General features: G+C 37.1%; 1 protein-coding gene across 1 annotated transcript in view; it reads left to right on the plus strand.

The window, feature by feature from the left end:
* Positions 1 to 21,858, plus strand: part of Gbe1 (1,4-alpha-glucan branching enzyme 1) — a 245,510-nt gene that overhangs the window by 69,669 nt on the left and 153,983 nt on the right. The window contains exon 3 of the mRNA XM_075953332.1: positions 7,417 to 7,529. Within this exon, the coding sequence (XP_075809447.1) occupies positions 7,417 to 7,529 (113 nt within the window). The remainder of the gene's footprint in view (positions 1 to 7,416; positions 7,530 to 21,858) is intronic.

Here is a 21,858-nt window from a genome sequence, read left to right on the forward strand (position 1 = left end):
CAAGAACCTGCTCCACGTTTATTGATAGTGTTTCAGTAAATATACAAATTTATTGTATTTGAATGCTGAAAACTAAAACTGAGTTAAGAATGTTCAAAATTCTCAGAACATCAAATAATTGAAAAAGATAAAATGAATGAATGCAGACCAGGAAATTTTTAAAGAAATTTATTTTTTAAATTTTAAAGAAATTTAGAAGAAATTTATAATTTTTAAAGAAAAGTCAAAATGAAATAAAATAAAATAAATGCAAGAGGCTGGGAAGGTGGCTGAGTGGGCAACGTGTTTTCTGTGCAAACATGAGAACCTGAGTTCAGATCCTCAGTACCTACACTGAAAGGCAGGCATCGTGCATACCTCTCATTCCAGGACTGGGTGCTATAGAGTAGTGGATCATGAGCCTCTTTGGCCAGTCTTTCAAAAACTTGTATCTTCCATGTCCCCCGTGAGATTCTGTTTCAAAGTAAAAACAGTAACAACAACAAAAATGTAGAGAAGTGAGGAAAAGGTCATTTCTGCCCTCAGCAGTAAACAGAAGGAGCAGTTGGTGGCGGATATTGTGATGATTCAGCCACACAACTTGGCCGACACTTCCAGGTTCCAGGGCCACGCATGTGCGGACAAGCCCCCAGGCAGAAGTGCCTAAAATGGCCTCAGGAAACTTAAAGGACCCTGCGTGACCCACATGCAGCATGGTTGCATTAATCTACATATGACACAGCTGCATGAGCCCTTACATGCTTACGTGAGCTCCTTATGATGTAACCATGCCATCCCCCTGTGTGCATGCACTAGGCAGCCCTTAAAAGCTGAAGGCGCCATCTTCTGCTCTGTCTCTCTCTTTCTCTCTTTGCACACTGACCTTCACCAGGCCTCTCCCCCCCCCCCCCCAAACTCCTAAGCAGGTTTGTTGCATGTTCCATGTTTTCTTCTTGCGCCAGGTAATTTCAGATATAGACGGCTGTCAACCTGAGGTACGTTTTCCTCTTCTAACTACAGTTTTCCCCTGGACTAATAATACACTCCTGTTATGCTGTTACTTGTGTGTATTCCTTGAGACAGCCTAAAACTGCCTCAAACAATCAAATGAACCATTTTTTTTTCTCCATGTCTCTGTCTCACTTCTCTCAGAATCTGTTTCTGTCTGGCTTTCTTTCAGTCTCCCTCTATCCTTCCCTTTCCCTCCCTCTCTCCCACTTTTCCCCTTTCTCTGTTTTTTTTTTCTTTTTTGAATTTATCTCCCATAAGGCCATGTGCCAAGATTGCTGCTAGATTCATTGTAAACAAGAAAACTTTTTACATTTAAGCTCAAAGGGCATGGTAACACAGGCAGGCCCATATTCCTAGCATGCAGAAAATAGTTGCGGGAGGAGAAGGAGTTCAGATTCCCCCTCAGTAACACAGATCTCAAAGTTGACCTGGGTGATATGAGATCACTTCACATAAAAATAAACCAGCAGAGGAAGAATTCAAAGTTGACATTCCTGGGAGAAGTCTAAATAACAGATCTGTCAGCCACTTAGCTAAGAACGGTGACTCATCTTGGCAGTATGCCCCTCACCTGTGATTTTAGACTTGAACTGTTCTTCTGTGGCACAGCAGCTCCAACAAACAGCCATGTAGGATTGTGCTTTTCTATTAAAGTAAAAACAAACGAGCAAAAGACAAAGCCAAAAAAAGAAACAAAACAAAACAAAACAAAACAAAAAACCAACCAAACAACGAAAACAGCAACACATAAATATCTACATACAAAATATGTTTCCAAAAGTGTAAGATTCTAAGACAAGAAACTGTGCAAATGCAAAATCCACGTAAGAGACTGCTATGGGCTGAGCATTGGGTTTTATCTCCAGTTCCTGTGTTTGTGAATGTCCAAGGTGTTGGTATTTGGAGGTGGAGCCTTGAAATGTTATTAAAGCTTGAGGGGAGAGTTCCCAGGAATGGAAGGATTGTCTTACAAGCCCCAGACTCATGAGAGAAGACTTCTCTAGATCCTACAAGAATACAACATGAAGATACCTGTAGCCTGCCAGCTGGAAGAAAACTCTTATTAAGAAACTGGCATGCTTTCCCCTTTTTCTACTTGCCTGGCTTCTAGACTGTGAGGGGGCAAAACCAGTTTATTATTTAAGTATCTGTTGCTGCAGCCCACACTAAGACAGATGTTTTCTGAATTTCTAATGGAGACAGATGCTGCCTCATCTAGCTGGTTTATGCATGCCAACGTGCAAGAAAAGATAGACTGAAGCAGGAGGCAGGCTAACATGATTCAAATCCTGGCTTTGTTAGTAGCTCCGAGACTTGAGCTTTGCTGCACTCACTCTTTGAGCCTGCTTCATTATCCATCAAATGAAAATTCTAATACCGCATAGGACTTTTGAGATAATTGAATCAGATATTGAATGTCAAGCACTAAGGAGAATCCATAACTGCTGCTGCAGTCATTTTTACCAGGCCATCCTATGTACTGCTAGTGTAATAATTTCATTATTTCCTTCAGCACAACAAACCTCTATTCTTGTATATCAGGTATAACACAGACTCAGGCTCTCCTCAAGTCATTCGAAAAAGTTTATAGTGCATCTACCCTGTTACTTACATTCCTGTGTATTTTTTTCAGGTCATTAGACTTTCCCTTGAGGATGAAGAATTTTGTTGGTTGCTTCTTTTATTGTTGTTTTTCTTTTCCTGTTTTGGTTTAGTTATTTATTTTTGTAAGATAAGACATTTTTGCTTGGTAGTGTTGATAGTACAGGTTAGCTTGACTCTCACTCTGTAGCCCAGGCTGTCCTCAGATTCTCAGCAATCCTGTCCCAGACTCATAACCAGCTTGTTTGGGCTCCAGATGGAAAGACGGTTATATATTCTTATTTTTGGTTCCAATTTTTCTCTCTGTTCTCTCCAGCCCTAAGCTCTCAAATTGCTCTGCCTCGGCAAGCCTTTAAACTTTTAGCCATTTCTCTTCAAAGACATCTTTAGCCATCAAACTTGACTTTTTATTCTACCTATTGACCAGGCTATCGTCTTAGTGTTAAATTTTTATATGTCTCCCTATGTGGCCTTTTCCTTTACAATATCTCTGACAGAACTTGATTTGAGTCCTAGGCGAAGATCAATGACAACAAACAAATAAAGCTACCTGAACTTTGTTTCTGAATTACTTGAACAGTTTTATTGCGGTATTTTCTCAATATGAGATGATTCTTACAGCATGCATTTTACCTATTTAAAGTATATACTTCCCTCATATTTATTTAGTGTAATTATAAACTGGTTTGTGTAATAACTATCACTCTCAGTTTGAAGACATTTTCCTTACTTGAAAAGAAACCTTGTATTCACTCAGGTGTCATTTTCTAATTGTCACAGTCCCAGCAAAAACAATACAGATTTTACCTACCACAAATATTTTGTATAAATAGCGTGGAATATGTACATATTGTGGCTTCTTTCCCTTAATATAAATGGGTTCATAGGATTCTATGTTGTACTGTGTATTAGTACGCCACATTTCTGTATGAACAAATATGTTATTATATGAACACAAAGCATTTTCTTTACCGATTGCTTAGATGCTTTGATAGTGTTCAGCTTTTGATGACTATGAATTATATTGCAAATGAGCACTATACATGCAAGGCTTTGTATGGACATCCGTGTCCTAGCTTTCTTTCTATTACTTTGATAAACACAATGACCAAAATCAACTGGGGAAAGAAAGGATTTATTTGGTTTATATGTCCTGATCACAGCCCATCATGGGAAGCCAAAGTACCAACTCAAGAAGAGGAGGAGTAGGAGTAGAAATCTTGAAGGGGCACTGCTTACTGGCTTACTCCTCCTGGCTTGCCTGTTTGTTTTCTTATATGCCCCGGTACCACCTGTCAAAGATGGCACTGCCTGTAGTGGGCTGGGCCTTCCACAGGACTCATCCATCAAAACAAAACAAAAAAAAATGCCCATAGACTTGTGCACAGTCTGGTCTGATGGCGGTAATTCCTAACCTGAGGCTCACTCTTCCAAGGGGATTCTAGCGTGTCTGAAGTTGACAAAGAACGCTACAGCACAATCTGCTTTGATATAACTTTGACATATAAGTTTGAGCCGAATTCCCGAGTACAGTGCTAACACTAGTATTTGAAGACTTTCCAGCCTGTTTTCCAAAGTAGTGACATGGTTCTGCATTTTAATTAGCAATGTGTGAAGTTTTATTTCTCCACACCCTCCAGTTTACTTTATATCCATTGTTTTCACAATAGCCTTACTTCTGTGAGCACAGCATCTCATTATGATTTTTGTATTCCCATAACTAACTGCATTGGGCATCCCTTGTGTGCTTGTTGGACATTGCTATTTTGAAGGGCACATCTATTAAAATCCTGTGCTTGCTTTGAAAATGTATTTTAATAATTAAATTGTAAATATTATTTAGAAACCTTAGAATCAAGTAACTTTATTGCTTATAATGATTTCCAATTATTTTCTTCCCTTGCTGCTTCATTTTTTGATAATGTCTTTTGTGTACTCATTTTTTCATTGTGAATAGTGTGATTTATCATTTTTCTTTTGTTCCATCTATATCTAGCATTGTATTAAAGAACTGAGGTAATAGAAATTTACCGTAGTTTTATTTGAAATGCTTTCGAGTTCTTAAGCCTATTTCTAGGATCCATTTTGAGCTAATTTTATGTATGTTTTAAGATATGGACTGAAGTTTGTTTTCCTATATTTGGAGGTCTGGTTGTTCCATCTGTGCAATTGTGTCTTCTGGGATTATCTTAAGCCATAAAACATCACCAGCATGACTGCTTCAACATGAGCTGAACATATGACAACAATAGACATGCTAACATGGGCAGAGGGAAACCCCTGAGTCCTTAACCCTCCACAAATATCTCTCAGATTTTAAGAACAGAATTCTGGGCTATGGAGATAGCTTAGTGGGTAAGAGAGCTTCCTGTGCCAGCATGAGGGCTTGAGTTCAGTTCTTCAGCACCCACGTAAAATCCAGGCAGTGTTGGCGTGTGGGCACTGGAAGATCCTAGAAGCTTCCTTGGAAGCGAACAGAAAGGCTGACCTCTATGTTCAGTGACAGACCATGGAATAAGGAAATAAGGCAAAGACAATTGAGGAAGGTAGTTGATGTTGTGCTCTGGCTTATGAACGCATATATAGGCATGTGCACTCACACTTACATTTACATACATAAGCTCACACAGGCATGCACCACTCAACTTATGTCACATAAAGAGAAGAATTGAGTTCTGTCTGCAGGATAGATGGGAGGCTGAGAGGGTAGAGTAGTCCAGACACATACAGATGTATCCAGCAGATCACCTCTGCTTTGATTTATTTTATATAGTTTCATGTTGGACTCGTCTGCAAAATTTATCCTAAGAAAATTGAATGGCTTCAGCTGCTAAAAGTAAATAGGCTGGTAAATAAATAAATGCTTTGATTGTCACTGTATTAAACCTCAAAGTAAGCCACATTATTATCTTCATTTCAATAAAACTGGAAATTAATGAAAGATATTTAAAAGGAAATATAATACAACTCAATTTATCCAAAATAACAATAAGGTTAAAGAGAGTAATCATTGTTCCAATTACAGCTTATTTTTTGAAAAGAAATGAAAACAGCGTATATCAAATGTTATCGTTATTGCCTGAAAAATAATGAGAGAAAGCTTCTTTTGTGCTAGCTGTGCATCTGATCCATGGGATGCAGAAAATTATTGGAGTGTCTGTTTCCTCAATTCTCCCAAGGATGGTGTATAACAAGTTCTATTCTTGATGCATTAAAGAGGAGTTTATTTATTTCCTGCTGTGGTTCCTTAGGGTACTAGCGCTTAATTCTTTTAGTGAACCCTGGCTGAGCAAGACAGGCATGTCTTGTTATTAAAATGATAATCTCTGGTGTTGCTGAGGATATGGGTAGTTGAACATTCCCCTGTGCAGCTGTGGTGGGGGTATGAATTGAAACTGCTAACCCAGAAAGTAGCTTGGTAGTCTGTATTTGGAATCATAAATATGTTAAGATCTGATGCCCTTTGCTTGATAATATCACTTTATAATTGATGGTAAAGAAAGATATTTGGACAGTTACTTCTGTACAGAGACCTGACATGAATTTTTATTGTGCTATTTTTCTAATCCTAGAAAAATAGAGAAGTCCTGTGTTTATATAGCTGGCTTGAATATTATAAATATTTTGGCTGTCTTGTTTCATTTGTTTCTCTGCTCTGTGTATATTTAATTTTTTCCTATCTTAGAGAAAATCATTGTAGATGTTGTTTCACAATTTCATTTCAGTTTTAATAGTTTTACAACATGCACATGTCTCTATCTGTTGCATTCTACATATTTCTTGAGTTTGGTATAAGTGATATTCTTTTTGTTCCCCTTAACAATCAGCTTTGCAGTTTTATATTTATCTACTCTGATACATCCCTATTACATCTTTGTGTGACACCTCATTGTTTAATTCTCTCACCTGCATGCATTTTTTGTGTTTTATAGCTTCTGTAAAATATGGTTGCTTATTATTATTATTAGTAGTAGTAGTAGTAGTATTATTTGCTTTTGCAGTTAAATCTTCAGTGATCAGTTCTAAGTAGTCTCTTGAATTCACTTAGGAGAATTTGTCTAAGGTATTGCCTGGGAATAGACTTGTTGGGCCATTGGGTTAGCATAAATTCAGTGCCAAGCTGTTTTCAGCCATTTGTACCCTCTGAAGTACTGTTGTTTTATGACCTTATTGGATATTTGATATTCTGAACCTTTAGTTTTTGCTAAGTCAATGAGTAGCAACGAGTTGGTGATTCCATGATCTAAATCATCTTGAGTTTTATTGCTCATGTCTACTGGTCATTCAGAGTTCTTCCTCTGAATTTTCTTAGCCTGCTCATCTGTTGTTTTGTTTCCTTTGTTCCTTGAATTATGTTTTTCACATGTTTCTCTCCTGTTTCTTAAGTGAATTCATACACGTGTTAGATTGCTTTGTTAGTCTGTCTATGGAGATAGGCTTATGTTAGTGATAAAATGTAGCAGTCTTTCCTTTAATATTTATTTAAAAAGCTAATAAACTAATTGTTTTTTGGTATATGCCTCATTTAAAAAAATATCCTCATTAGTTATACTGATGTGGGATGCTCCTCTGTATGCTATGAATATGTTTTTATTATCATTGGTTAATAAACAAGTTTCTTGGCCTATGGCAGGGCAGAATATAGCTAGATGGGAAATCCAAACAGGGATACAGGGAGAAGAAGGGCAGAGTACGTTGATTATTACATTAGAAAACAGGTTTTGTTAAAGCAGTTTATTTTTTTTTTGTAGGTAAACAGTATATTATGTTTTACTAAACTCCTAGTCTTATCAAGTTTTTGATTACATGATCTTTATTATTTAGATGGATGGAATCCGTTTTCTCACCCATATAAAAAGCTAGAATATGGAAAGTGGGAGCTGCATATTCCACCCAAGCAGAATAAATCTGTGATACCACATGGATCCAAATTGAAGGTATGTCCCTCTTTCTTTTTTTTTTCTCTCTTATTCATGATAAGGCATTGGCACGTAGCTCAAGATGGCACCAAACTTACTATGTTAATTTTGTCCCACAATACTACTGGGGCCCATTTAAGCCCAGTTGTGAATGAATGTATTCAACAGTTTGCTCTTTCTTAGTTCTTCAGGTTTGCCATTTTTGAAAACTGTGTTATTACTTCAGGTAGTGGATTTATTATCTTTTAAAATATTACATTATTATTTATTTTATTTTCATAGTTTCATGAGTCCTCATAATTTCCTTGCTGTTAAAATTAAGTATTGAATGAATAAATTTTAAAATGTCATTTCTATGCAAGTGGTAAAATAATTAAATCTTTAGTGAGCATTGCAAATCTAAAATTTCAAACTGAAAATGCTTTAGAATCAGAAGCCTTTTGAGTGCTGACGTGATGACACAAGTGGAAAATTCCATACCATGAAATTGTGTTTCTTACATAAATTGTTACGAATTGCAAATACTTACCTTCAGGCTATATGTGTAAGGCAGATATGAAATATTCATGAAGTTTGTATTTAGATTTAGATTAATTCTCTAAGTTGCCTCCTTTATATGCAAGTATTAAAAAAAAATGTTCCTAAGTTTTTTGATAATGATTACTTAGCCTTTACCAGAAATGAATGATTTTTGATATGTTAAAGCTACTTTGGATGAATTTAATGAGTAGCAATGAGTTGATGTCTCTGATTGAAGTCTTTTAGAATTTTTCTGTGCTACATATTGCATTTGGTTTCTTTTTCAAAAATTGGTTGACCTTGGTCAAATTAAACAATGGTTTGATTTTTTTAAACAGATATTTTTATCTAATGGTTTAAAATGCTTTTCACATTCTCATCTGGCTTTTTCAAAACTATTGTTTTACAAAAAGGAAATACTAAATACATATTAGGTCAACTGCTCTTTTGTCAGAATGAATCTCTAAAATTTATGGTCAAGGTAATTAACAAGAAACTCTAACAACAAGATGTTATTGCTAGTGTTTAGCCATTTCAAGTGTTAAGGGTATACTTAGCTGTTTTGTAATATTAAACAGTGACATATCTAGTTAATCATGTGTGGAAATTGTTGTACCTTTTGTGGGATGCTGGGAAATTTTTTGTAAACATCAACTGATCTGAACCCTTTGGCCCTTTATCCTGGTGATATTCCTGACTAGTCTTCCTTGGTAATGAAAAGCCATTTCCTAAGCAGAACTTAAAATATGTTTCAGCCCACAAAGGGATTGATCTTTTTTATTTGTGACTATATCTTATGAACAACCTTGTAACCATTTACAAAATAGGCATTACCCACCACTGAAATTAAAACTTTGTTCTCTCTGCAAAACACTTCAATTTTTCAACTGAATAGTTGAAAAGAATTTTAACCACTTATCATGTTATAAATAAGGCTGTTACAATTTTTAATTGAATGACAATATTCAAAGATAAAATGATAAAATAAATTAAACTTTCATGGATTTTATGGTATAAGGAAGAACACTTACCTTGAGGCTAGTTAGATTTATATTATTCATGCCTCTCACACTTCATTGTGCTTTCCTTTAATACCTTATTAAATCTAAATAAAATAAATTGACAGGTTGTCATAGTTATTAAGTATCCTTTTTCCATCTATCTATCTATCTATCTATCTATCTATCTATCTATCTATCTATCTATACACATATTGCATGAATATATTTTAAGTAGAAAGTACTATAAGACTAAACAATTAATAAACAATATATTCATTGTGTGATGGCATCATAAGACACAAGTGGTAATGACATTCAAGCATACTTGTGTAGGGTTAAGCCAGCCCCTTAGGAGGCGGGCTTGCCTCAGGCGAATGTTTACTTATAAATTGGGAGCGCAGGAGTCCGTGCACCCCTTCCTGCTTCCTGTTCTCTGCAGGAACCGTGGTACTGTAAGTCTAATTTCCCCATTAAAGCTATGTATATATTTTACAATCTGTTTTGCATTCATTTTCGCCGCTACATACTTGGAAACATATTTAGAAGTTGATCAGAGGGGTAGCAGGAAGAAAGGCATTCTAACCTGAGAGTGCAGAATGGTTAAAGGTGAGTATTGATCCAGGTCTCAAGGCGGAAACAAATGACATACTCAGTTTTAGTAGGTATTATTTTCAAAAAGGCTATTTCATAGTTGAGTTGCAGATAGAAAACTAGAGTGTTCAAAGGAGTGCTGAGTTGGAAGTCTTAAAATTTTAACTGCTTCTCTGCCACTTGATGAAAATATTAATAACTGGGAACCCAGTGGGAGTCTTGAGTGAAGCACTGGGTTTTGGTTGAGAACCAAAGGTCATTTGTAGCAGCCTTCAAGTGAAGGAACTAGAGTAATAAAGAGACAAATAATCTGGTCCCTCATTCCCTTTTATCTGTGACAGCGTGTTGGAGCCTGACTCTGGCCAAGGCTCCTAGGAATTGGAATTCTAGGATATAGGGCTCTCACAGGCCAGTATCTGTACCCGAGACATGAGTGAATAGATCAGGGAGATAAACTTGGCAAGTTTACTAGAGGCAACTGAAGATTTCCTTCCCATCCTCTAGTTTTCCCCTCCTCTCCCTTTCTTTCCCCTCTCTTCTTTCTTGCTATTCCAATTAAAACTAAAAGATTAGCAATGACATTTAAAATTAACTTATTTTTCACTGTCCTAATATATTTATGTGAATTGTAACTGTAATTCTTGCTTGGTACCTGTTTTGCCATATGTAATTTTACTACGCCAAAGTTAAAATCTTCCTTTTTAATTAGACTGAAAAGAGGAGATGATGTGGGGTGTCCTTGTGTATGTGTTTCTTTTATTGATTGATAAATAAAGCTGTTTCGACCAGTGCCTTAGCAGAGTATAGCCAGGCAGGAAATCCAAACAGAGATATATAGAGAGAGAGTTGGCAGAGTCAAGAAGATGCCATGTAGCTGCTGAAGGAGAAAGACACCAGAACAGAATCTAGCCCAGTAAGCCGTACCCTCGTGTCAATACACAGATTAATAGATACTGGTTAATTTAAGATGTAAGAGCTACCTAGAAATACACTTGAGTCATTGGTAAAATGGTGCTGTAATTAATATAGTTTTTGTGGGATTATTTGGGTCAGGGTGGTCTGGAAATGAACTAGCATTCTCTGATTACAGGGGAAAGCTTTTTTGCTTTGTCAAATGGCAGAAAGAAAGGCAGGTTGGGTGTTAGAAAGTATATGTGTGCAAATCCTGGTGAGTTTTTCTTATAACCAACTATTTAAATTTGTTACTCCATATGGACTCGATTAACTCCCAGTGGCCCAGTCTCCAGATAACACTATCTTAGCGTTAGGGCTAAATTTGGACAGATGTCATTTATTATGTAACAGGAAGGCTCTTCTTTTCAATTATAAAACCTGTTTGGATGTTATAGAATTGATTGCTAGAAAAGAGGCATGAAACCAAATAGTTATACTTGGAATTTTGTTAGCTAAGACTTGAAAAAAATATGTTTTATTCATTTATTTCCATTCTTCCTTATATTGCTAGGAAAGAAGTACTTCTTAAAGGTATGTTTTCACAAAATTAGTGAGTTATTACAAGTTGTGTCTTCATTGTAATCTATCTTCTCATATTCCACACTTTGAAATGTGCTATATTGCAAGTCAGTGTAAGGGTTCAGAAAGAAGAGGGAGGGCAGGTACACACAAAGGTGAATTTAAAACATGTCCCAGATCTAACATTTCATGTTGTGCTATGTTCTGTAGCTCTTTGTCTGGAAACTATGACCTCCAGGTTTTAGCATGCTGAGAGACAGAATATTACATCTTTCCTGAGAACAAAATGGAGAAATAGATATTTTGTGGAAAGAATCTGTGTGACAAGAGGTAGATTAAACATAACTATGGAGAACTGGAACGGACTTTTTGGGAGTAAGGATGAATGAAGGGTTTGTGTTAGAGATGTTGCATGCAAGAATTTAGTGTTATAGGCATTGCCTAAGAAGATTGATCTGAAAATTGTGAGCCTTCAGTTCTAGGACATTTCATGTGCTATGTAATTTTTGATTTCCTTCTTTTCCTATTTTTTTTCGTTTTTTTAAGGGAGCCTAGTATGTGTATATCGAATCTTGTAGATTTTGTCTTTTTCTCTTAACCTACCCATCATTTTGACTTTTTGTTATACTCTGAAAGATGATCTTGTCTTTCAACTGCTTTTTTTAAGCAACTATGCTTTCATAGTCTCTAAGAATTTGTTTACAATTTCTATTTTTAAATTAAATTATATCATTAAAATATTTAAAAATATATTTTGTGTATAAATTGCAGATATTTAAAAATCAAATTTTCTATCTAGCTACCTTTGCCTCTCTTTCTGATATTATTTTTGCGTGTATGTTTATTTTTATCTCTGAATGTCATCTTGCAAGTTTTACTTAATTGTGCAGTGATACATGATTAGAGTTCTATTTTATATTTATGTAAGAAAGGTCATTAAATTCTATGTATACATTTTGTAGAAGGAGCGGCGGGCTACATTCCTGCCACCCAGCTCCCGGCCGCCTGGCTAGCTTATGCCCCGAAATAACAACACAAAAATTTTATTCTTTTAAACACTGCCTGGCCCATTATATCTGGCCTCTTCTGGCTAACTCTCATATCTTGCTTTAACCCATATCTAATAATCTGTGTAGCACCAGTCTTACTGGGAAAGATTCAGCATGTCTGACCTGGCGGCTTGCTTCATCACATCTGCTCTGGAGAGGAGCGGCATGGTGTCTTTCTAACTTCCCTTCTTCCCAGCATTCTGTTCTGTTTACTCCACCCACCTATGTTCTAACCTATCAGGCCAAGCAGTTTCTTTATTAATTAACCAATGAAAGCAACAGATTGATATGACACTCCCACATCATATACAGATGTTGCATGTGAGTTTCTTTGTGAAATGGTGACAGTAAGTGAAGAGGTTTTTTTTTTCCCTCTCGAAATGTTTTCATTTTTTTGCACTGGAATTTGCAGTGTGTTATAGAACAGGTATATGGAATGAGTAGAATGGGCATGAAATGTAGGGCTGTACACTCATCTATTGCCATTGAAATAACAGCAGGACATGCAGATGAGTGGTTCACCTACTCTCAGTCAGGTTATTTTCAGACATCTTCTGAACTCACAGTTTCTGTGTCTGGAGGCTCCTACGTCTATAGTTTTCATAGAATAAAGCTGGGATCTCCTTTTGCAGAACTATGTATAGACCTCTTCCAATTAACACAGAGGCATCACCCAGGAGCAATGCTGGCTTGTTTTAATCAGCTGGCTTTACTTCTTCCTAGTCCTAAGGGCTTTTGGATGCTGAATCATTTAGAGGACTATTGTGCTTGTAAAATTGGCATTTTAGTATTTTTCATCTGTAAAATCAAATTATCAGATTGTAGATTTGCCTTTCCTTTTCAAATTATTTAAAACAATGTACATTTGTGAATGTTTTGCCTTCATATGTGTGTGTACACAAACACTCACATATGTATGTGGAAAATTAGTTATTATATTGTTCAGAAAGTATATATATGGGTACTATGTACCCATGTAGATTAGAAGATGGCAAAGGGTTCTGGGAATCAGACTCAAGGCTCTTGCAAGATCAGAAAGTGCCGTAAACCACTGACCTATCTCTCTAGCCCATTTTTGCCTTTCTATTGGTTTCTTATACTTGCAACTTCTTTCCGGTCTTATAAAATTTTGTTGCAATTCATGGTTCCTTTTTTCATTTTGTCTTGTTCTGTTAGTGAGGTTTTTTTTTTTTTTGATATTACTTATTTGCTTGGGTAAGTAAAGAAACCCTGGGGAGTTTGTCCCTTTTAATACCAATTTCAAAAATAACCCCTTTGAGATGTAAGAAACAAAAATCATGTCTGCTCAGTGGAATATTTAATGACTTGAGGCTTCCATTAGGTCATTGCATTCCCATAGTGTAGAGTGATCATAAGATTCTGGCTATTCTGATCATTTGTTGCTTGTGTTGTCCTTATTATTATATGTGATGTTTTTTTCTTCTGTGACCTACAGAAAATCCTTACTCACTTCATTTGTTATCCAGTTCAACTTAATCAACCTTTAAGACCCTGAAACATCTAATTTGTGAGAGAGTGCATAGGTAGAATTAGATACTTTCCTTACCACAGAGATGATGAGTCTTTGTGTTTGCAAACACAGTACGAATGCTAATGAGCCCAAATAACATACCAGGAAATGGCCTCTTCCCTGTAGATGAGAATAAAGCCCTGTTAAATTGACTCATTTTTTCCTCTCTTTTCTTTTTTGTCTCTCTCTGTGTGTAAGTTCCTTAGCATGGTGACAGGAAGCACAAAATAAAACTTTAAATATGTAATGTAATTGTCCAGAGAGTAAGTCCTGTGACTGCAAAGATGGGTGAGAGAGTGGAAGTGTCCCTTTATATTTTATGCTTATACCTAAAAGTTAAAAACAATCTTATTCTGATTTTTCTTTCCTAATAAAATAGTTAACAAATATTTGATTTTATGTGTTTTTTACTTGAAGTATTGCACTGTCAGCCTTGGACACTAGGAAAGAAGGAACAATGGAAGCACTTCTTTTGAATTTATAGTGCAATGCAAAAAAGAAAACAATTTACTACATGCACTAAGACACAGTTTCTATTTCATATTCTTTCCCAAAATGCCCTTATCTTTATAAAACTTCTTACTTCCTCTTCCAATTCTTATAGAATAGTCAGAGTTGACTTCATTTTAAGACATGGGCTCTCTTTACATTATTCTTCTGTTTTAAACACTTTGTGATGAAATTCTTTGTCCCATTCCCTTCTCTCACTTCATCTCAGGTGATAGAAAACCTGTTTGATCAGTTTTTATATTCCCCAGCACATTGCTGTTTGATAGTCATGATCCCATGTGTGACTCCTCCAAATGAGCTCTTACCTGCCTTCACATCAATAAGCTTTACACTTCCCATTGTGAATTCCATTTCTCTTGACTCCCTGTACAAAGCCCTCCATTCCTGGCCTGTGCTTTCCATTGCAGTTTTATATGAACCATACTTGACTACTTAAAAAAAAAATTAATTGTGACTAGTTTAGTCTTATTTCAGAGTGGTTCAGACAATATCTTTTTTTAGTCAAAATGCCTTTTTCATGTATAATAGTCCGAGAAACAACCAGAAATATGCAGTGATGTTTTCCATATTCTCAAATGCAGCTTTCCTTTCACTAGTTTTATCTTTCCCCTCTAATCCTATAGGGTCTGTTCCTTCTCATGCTGTGATCAGTATCCACTTCAGTTATAGAACAATCTATTACCCTGTCTGTAATTGATCAGGTAACTTCGCTTTTTACAGAGTGATGTTTTAGGGGCTTTTAAACGTCTGATTTGTAGGAACTACCTCATGATTACTGTCTTTATGAATGTATAGTATATTCACCATAAATAGCTGGACTTCATCATGGGAAATATTTTTGCACTTTAATTTTCCAGAGACAGTACATTTACTAGTATAATATGTTAAACAGATTTTGCTAGTAAATATAATTTCTGTGTATTGGAGGAGTCCTGTTAACATCAGAGGTAGAAAAATAGAAAAAATTTCTCAAGTAAACAAATACCAGTTTAAGGTTGTTTAAATAAATATTTACCATTCTCTATGTTTTTTTGTTACTTAAACATTCTCATTAATCCTATTTGTGCAGTGACTATTCTGTTGTTGATTGTGTGTGTGTTTGTGTGTGTGCATGTGTATGTATGTATGCTGTAGTTGAATTGTCTATACAGCCTTCTGCTGTGCCAGTACAGCCCACCTTGAATTAAAGGGTGGAGTTTGCCCATGGTTGCTGGAGGATGAGAAGGTCTTCTAGGGAAGGGACAGTAAGAGAGAAAATGTCTTCAGGAGGGATTTCCTGGGCTAGTGAATAAGAAAATAACATGGGCAGAGGATCAGTCAATGAACTCTGTTGCTCCTTGGATTTACCAGGTCTTTATCTCAATTTCTGACTCCTGAGTTTTTATTAGACTATGTTGGAATGAAGCCACTTGTTCGTTTCTGCTTATTCAGCCCCAAAATAATCACAGAGAAACTGTATTATTTAAATCCCTGATTGGTCCATTAGCTTTAGCTTCTTATTGGCTAACTCCTACATTTTAATTTAATCCATTTCCATTAATCTGTGCATCACCATGAGGTCGTGGCCTACGAGCAAAATTTCAGTGCCAGCAAAGTGTCTATGGTGGCTCCACGGCTTCTCTCTCTGACTCCTCCTTTCTGCCAGCATTCAGTTTAGTTTTACCTGCTTATCTAAGTTCTACTCTGCTATAGGTCCCAAGTAGTCCTTTATTAATCAATGATATTCACAGCATATAGAGGGGAATCCCACATAAATACTGTAACAATTTTAGGTAAATGATGGGTGTGTGTGTGTGTGTGTACCAAAGAATAAATTTAGGCTGTCTGGCATGTGAATATTCACTAAGAGCTTAAGTACCAAGTTTCATCTTCAGCCCATTCTTGGTTCTTCAGTTGGTGACACTGTTAGGGAAGGTTTAGTCTCCTGTTTTATGATAAGAGTTCTCCGTCCTGCTCCTGCTGCCTGTCCTGCAGCTGATTTTTGCCATGCCTTCCCCTCCATGATAGATTCAAAGCTCTCTAGAGCTGTAATCCCAAATAGTAAAGTGACTACTACACTTACTCTAAAAGATTTGAAATGCTTACTTTTATTTACTAGTTCTGACTTTTATCTTTATTCATCAAAAAGCTAAATAATAAATATCCTGTGACGCTGTAGTACCTTTACCCCATCATTTTTCTTCCTAAGCCCTCATTCTCATTGTTTTCAAATTACTTTATATCTTTCTCATTTTCTTTCTTTCTTTCTTTCCTTTTTTTCTGTAAAGGAGGAGATTATATCAAATTAAATGTATACACATTTGGGAATAATGGTTTTAATTTGTCCTTATTTCAAATCAAGACTGAAGGTGGCTTTCATATTACTTTAAGTTTCTTGTTTATAAATGGACTAGGCTCAGCACTTTGTTTTTGTGGTTCAGAGCTTGTTGAGATAAGAGGTTTCACAATGTATTTACTATGGATGTGTCAGAACTCAGAGTACTTAGTGGGTCATGCTTGTAATGTGAAAAAGTTCCAGTCATGAGATGACAACACACATCTCACAAATTAATGATTAAATGTTATTCCACAGCATAGCACGTTTCAGCTCTTTGAGACATTTCTACATTGAATTTTTCTCAAACCTTGAAGAACTTTTACAAAGAAAGAATTTTGCACTGTATATACTACTAATTACTAATTAGAGACAATAAGCCAAAGCAAAAATATAGTTCACTTACATCTTTTCAATGTATAGATCCAATCTTATATCAGCTTGTTTATGTTAAAACTGACTACTGTATGCTGTATGCTACCTCCCATGGCAGGGTCAGAAGGAACAACTTCTATAGTTCTGTGTTCCTGTTTGGTTTTCAACTAAAGACTCACAGAGTTCTTTTCAGGGAGCCATCAATGGTAGTACAAGTCATTATCAATTAACCACTAATGGGCAGTTTTTATTTTTTTGATAGCTTGTTTATAACTGAGTGAAGATAGATGAAAATCAAACACAAAGGGAACTAAATTTTGCCATTAATTTTGATTTTTTTAGTGGATTATTTCTGTGCACCACAGCAGCCTTCCTAATTAGTCTTTGTATGATGAAGAAGCCAATCATGTGCTGCTTAGGGAACAAATAACACTTTTTTTTTCCCCAAAAAGTGTCAACTATGCAGATGATCACAGGGAGACAGGCTATCGTCCAACCGATGCTTCTTTTCTGTGTTTTCTTTTTGTAAACATTGGTTAAGAAAACAGTGGTTGCATAATTACAAAAATCAAGTAATTAGCCAATCAGATTTGCTTCCTAGTATAGGCTATGATAAAGTTGGTTTTTTTTATGTATTTTTTTTTATTGATAAAAGGAGAATAAAGAAAAGAAAGAAAAAAAAAAAACAAATTTCCACCTCCTCCCAGCCTCCCATTTCCCTCCCCCTCCTCCCATTCTTCTCCCCCTCCTCCCACCCCTCTCCCCTTCCCCCCACTTTTCTCCCCCTCCCTCTCCAGTCCAAAGAGCAGTCAGGGTTCCCTGCCCTGTGGTAAGTCCTAGGTCCTCCCCCCTCCGTCCATATCTAGGAAGGTGAACATCCAAACTGGCTAGGCTCCCACCAAGCCAGCACATTGCGTTGGATCAAAACCGCGTGCCATTGTCCTTGGCGTCTCATCAGCCCTCATTGTTCGTCATGTTCAGAGAGTCCAGTTTTATCCCATGCTTTTTTTTGGTAACAGTCCAGCTGGCCTTGGTGAGCTCCCAGTAGATCAGCTCCACTGTCTCAGTGGGTGGGTGCACCCCTCGTGGTCCCGACTTCTTTGCTCATGTTCTCCCTCCTTCTGCTCCTCCTTGGGACCTTGGGAGCTCTATCCAGTGTTCCAGTGTGGGTCTCTGTCTCTATCTCCATCCGTCGCCAGATGAAAGTTCTAGGATGATATGCATGATATTCGTCAGTATTGCTCTAGGATAGGGTCATTTCAGGTTCCCTATCCTCAGCTGCCCAAGGAACTAACTGGGGGCCTCAGCTTGGGCACCTGGGATCCCCTCTAGGGTCAAGTCTCCTGCCCATCCTAAAGTGGGTCCTTTAACTAAGAAATGGGGTTCCGTGCTCCCCTATCCAACCTTCCTTTATCCCGATCCTCCTGTTTCCCCAAGTCCCCCCTCCTTTCCTTCTACCTTTTCTCTCCCCATCTCCCCTTACCCCCTTCCCACCCCACCCCCAACATCCCACTTTTCTCCCCGGCAATTTTGTATACTTCCCTTATCCAAGAGGATAACTATATGTTTTTCCTTGGGTTCACCTTCTTACTTAGCTTCTTTAGATTCGCCTATTGTAGACTCCGTGGTCCCTATTTATGGCTAGAAACCAATTATGAGTGAGTACATCCCATGTTCATCTTTTTGGGTCTGGGATACCTCACTCAAGATAGTGTTTTCTATTTCCATCCATTTGCATGCAAAATTCGAGAAGTCATTGTTTTTTACCGCAGCGTAGTACTCTAATGTGTATATATTCCATACTTTCTTCATCCATTCTTCCATTGAAGGGCATCTAGGTTGTTTCCAGGTTCTGGCTATTACAAACTTTCGTTATTCGCAGATGATATGATAGTGTACATAAGCGACCCCCAAAACTCCACCAAAGAACTTTTACGGCTGATAAACAGCTTTAGTAATGTGGCAGGATACAAGATCAACTCCAAAAAATCAGTCGCCCTCTTATACACAAAGGATATGGAAGCAGAGAGGGAAATCAGAGAAGCTTCTCCATTCACGATAGCCACAAACAGCATAAAATATCTTGGGGTAAATCTAACCAAGGAAGTGAAAGATCTATTTGACAAGAACTTTAAGGCATTGAAGAAAGAAATTGAGGAGGATACCAAAAAATGGATGGACATCCCTTGCTCTTGGATTGGGAGGATCAACATAGTAAAAATGGCAATTCTACCAAAGGCAATTTATAGATTCAATGCAATCCCCATCAAGATCCCATCAAAATTCTTCACAGATATGGAGAGGACAATAATCAACTTTATATGGAAAAACAAAAAACCCAGGATAGCCAAAACAATCCTATACAATAAAGGATTGTCTGGAGGCATTACCATCCCTGACTTCAAACTCTATTACAGAGCTACAGTAATGAAAACAGGGTGGTACTGGCATAAAAACAGAGAAGTCGACCAATGGAATCGTATAGAAGACCCGGATTTAATCCCACAAACCTATGAACACCTCATATTCGATAAAGGAGCTAAAAGTATACAATGGAAGAAAGAAAGCATCTTCAACAAATGGTGCTGGCACAACTGGATGTCAACCTGTAGAAGAATGAAAATAGACCCATATCTATCACCGTGCACAAAACTCAAGTCCAAATGGATTAAAGACCTCAATATCAGCCCGATAACACTGAACCTGATAGAAGAGAAAGTGGGAAATACCCTACAACAGATGGGCACAGGTGATCGCTTCTTAGGTATAACCCCAGAAGCACAGACATTAAGGGCAACATTGAATAAATGGGACCTAATAAAACTGAGAAGCTTCTGTAAAGCAAAGGACACTGTCACTAAGACACAAAGGCAACCTACTGACTGGGAGAAGATCTTCACCAACCCCACAACAGACAAAGGTCTGATCTCCAAAATATATAGAGAACTCAAGAAACTAGACTTTAAAAGGCTAATTAACCCAATTAAAAAATGGGGCACTGAACTGAACAGAGAATTCTCAACAGAAGAAGTTCAAATGGCCAAAAGACACTTAAGGTCATGTTCAACCTCCTTAGCAATCAGGGAAATGCAAATCAAAACAACTTTGAGATATCATCTTACACCTGTCAGAATGGCTAAAGTCAAAAACACCAAGGATAGCCTTTGCTGGAGAGGCTGTGGAGGAAGGGGTACACTCATCCATTGCTGGTGGGAATGCAATCTTATGCAACCACTGTGGAAGTCAGTGTTTCGGTTTCTCAGGAAATTCGGGATCAACCTACCCCTCGACCCAGCAATACCACTCTTGGGAATTTACCCAAGAGATGCTCTATCATATGTCAAAAGCATTTGTTCAACTATGTTCATAGCAGTATTATTTGTAAAGTTGGTTTTTTTGTAGAACTTCCTGTTTTTCTCTTTTACCTTAGAGTACTTATTATGCATCAGATAACATTTTTGAACACTTTGTGAAGATACGCTATATTAGCTCTAATATCAACACTTTCAGAGATCTCCTATTATCACTAAATGGGGATGGGAGTTAAAGCCCAGAGTGTTAGATGTTGATCTAAATGATAATTCTTAGCAATTTTTCAATTTGGAAGACATTTCTACAGTCATTGTTTTTCAGTGGATACTTTGCAACAACAGTAACAACATTGAGAGAACATAGTATAAAATATTAGTATCTTTTGTTAAGAATGGTCAGTAGAACAGCAGTTTAAAGTGAAGTCCCAAAAGAACCCATGCAAAAAATTGATATGGCATCATCTCATGGTGATCTAGTGTCTATAAATCTCTACATATGTGTATATGTGTGTGGGTATAATTTTTTTTTTCTGAGACAGTATTTCTCTGTGTAGTCCTGGCTTTTCTAGAGCTTGCTCTGTAGACCAGGCTGGCCTTGAACTCAGAGTTTTGCCTGTCTCTTCTTCCCAAGTGATAGGATTAAAGGTATGTCAACCACCACCACCCATGCATAATTAGTTTGATGGTTATTCAAATCAGAACATTAAAGGGAAAGCCCACAATAACTAACTATACAAAAAGGTAAGGAGAAATCAGGAAAAAACCCAATTGTTCATAAATTGTTACAGCTACAGTTATTATAGATGTGGGCAAAGTAACTGTGACCACACTCTCATGCATGAGTATGTATATGCCCACACATACATACAATCCTCTCCATACACACAAAGAATATAAGAACTAGAGGATGGAGGAGACGCTACTGCTGTGAAATATTTGTTTACACTGTCTAAATATAAATCACTTTGATTGGATTAATAAAGAAGCTGACTGGCCAGTAGCTGAACAGTCTGGCAGGAGAACCAGACTAGGAAAATGCTGGGATGAGAAAAAGAAGAGTCGAGTTGCCAGCCAGACATAGGGGAGCAGGAATTGGATGAGTCATGGTAATAAAGGTACTGCCATGTGGCAGGGTGTAAATAAGTAATACGAGTTAACATAAAATGTAAGAGCTAGGTAGTAATAAGCCTTAGCTATTGTCCAAGCATTTGTAATTAATATAAAGACTCTGAATGATTATGTGAGAATAGCTGTGGGATAGAAACTTCAGTCTACTTTGAAATTCTGTCTTCTGGATCTAATTCCACAGCCTCTGTGATTGTCTGTATAAGAGTTGTAAAAGATCAAGGCAGTCAAAATTTTAGAGTAGCTGGGGATAGGTCTGGAGGCCTCATACCTTCCTTAGGTGCTATTAGCAGTTGAGAGCCGCTGGAATAGGGAGTGAATTCCCCTTTGACAGTGTGATTCATTACTGGTGGTGGTTTACTCATGTCCGGTGGATGATCTCAGCCCTCCACATAAGGACATGGCTCAGTGGATATAGTAGGTTATAGAAACAGGGATGATGCAAAGTTGAGAGGAAAATGTGTTGGAGAGATGTGGGAGAGAGTTGGAGGTGGAACATGGAGGATGAACATGATCAAATTAAAAAAATTCTTACTAGCTCATCATGG

The sequence above is a fragment of the Microtus pennsylvanicus genome, chromosome 1 (genome assembly GCF_037038515.1).
Source record: "Microtus pennsylvanicus isolate mMicPen1 chromosome 1, mMicPen1.hap1, whole genome shotgun sequence".
Classification (NCBI taxonomy): domain Eukaryota; kingdom Metazoa; phylum Chordata; class Mammalia; order Rodentia; family Cricetidae; genus Microtus; species Microtus pennsylvanicus.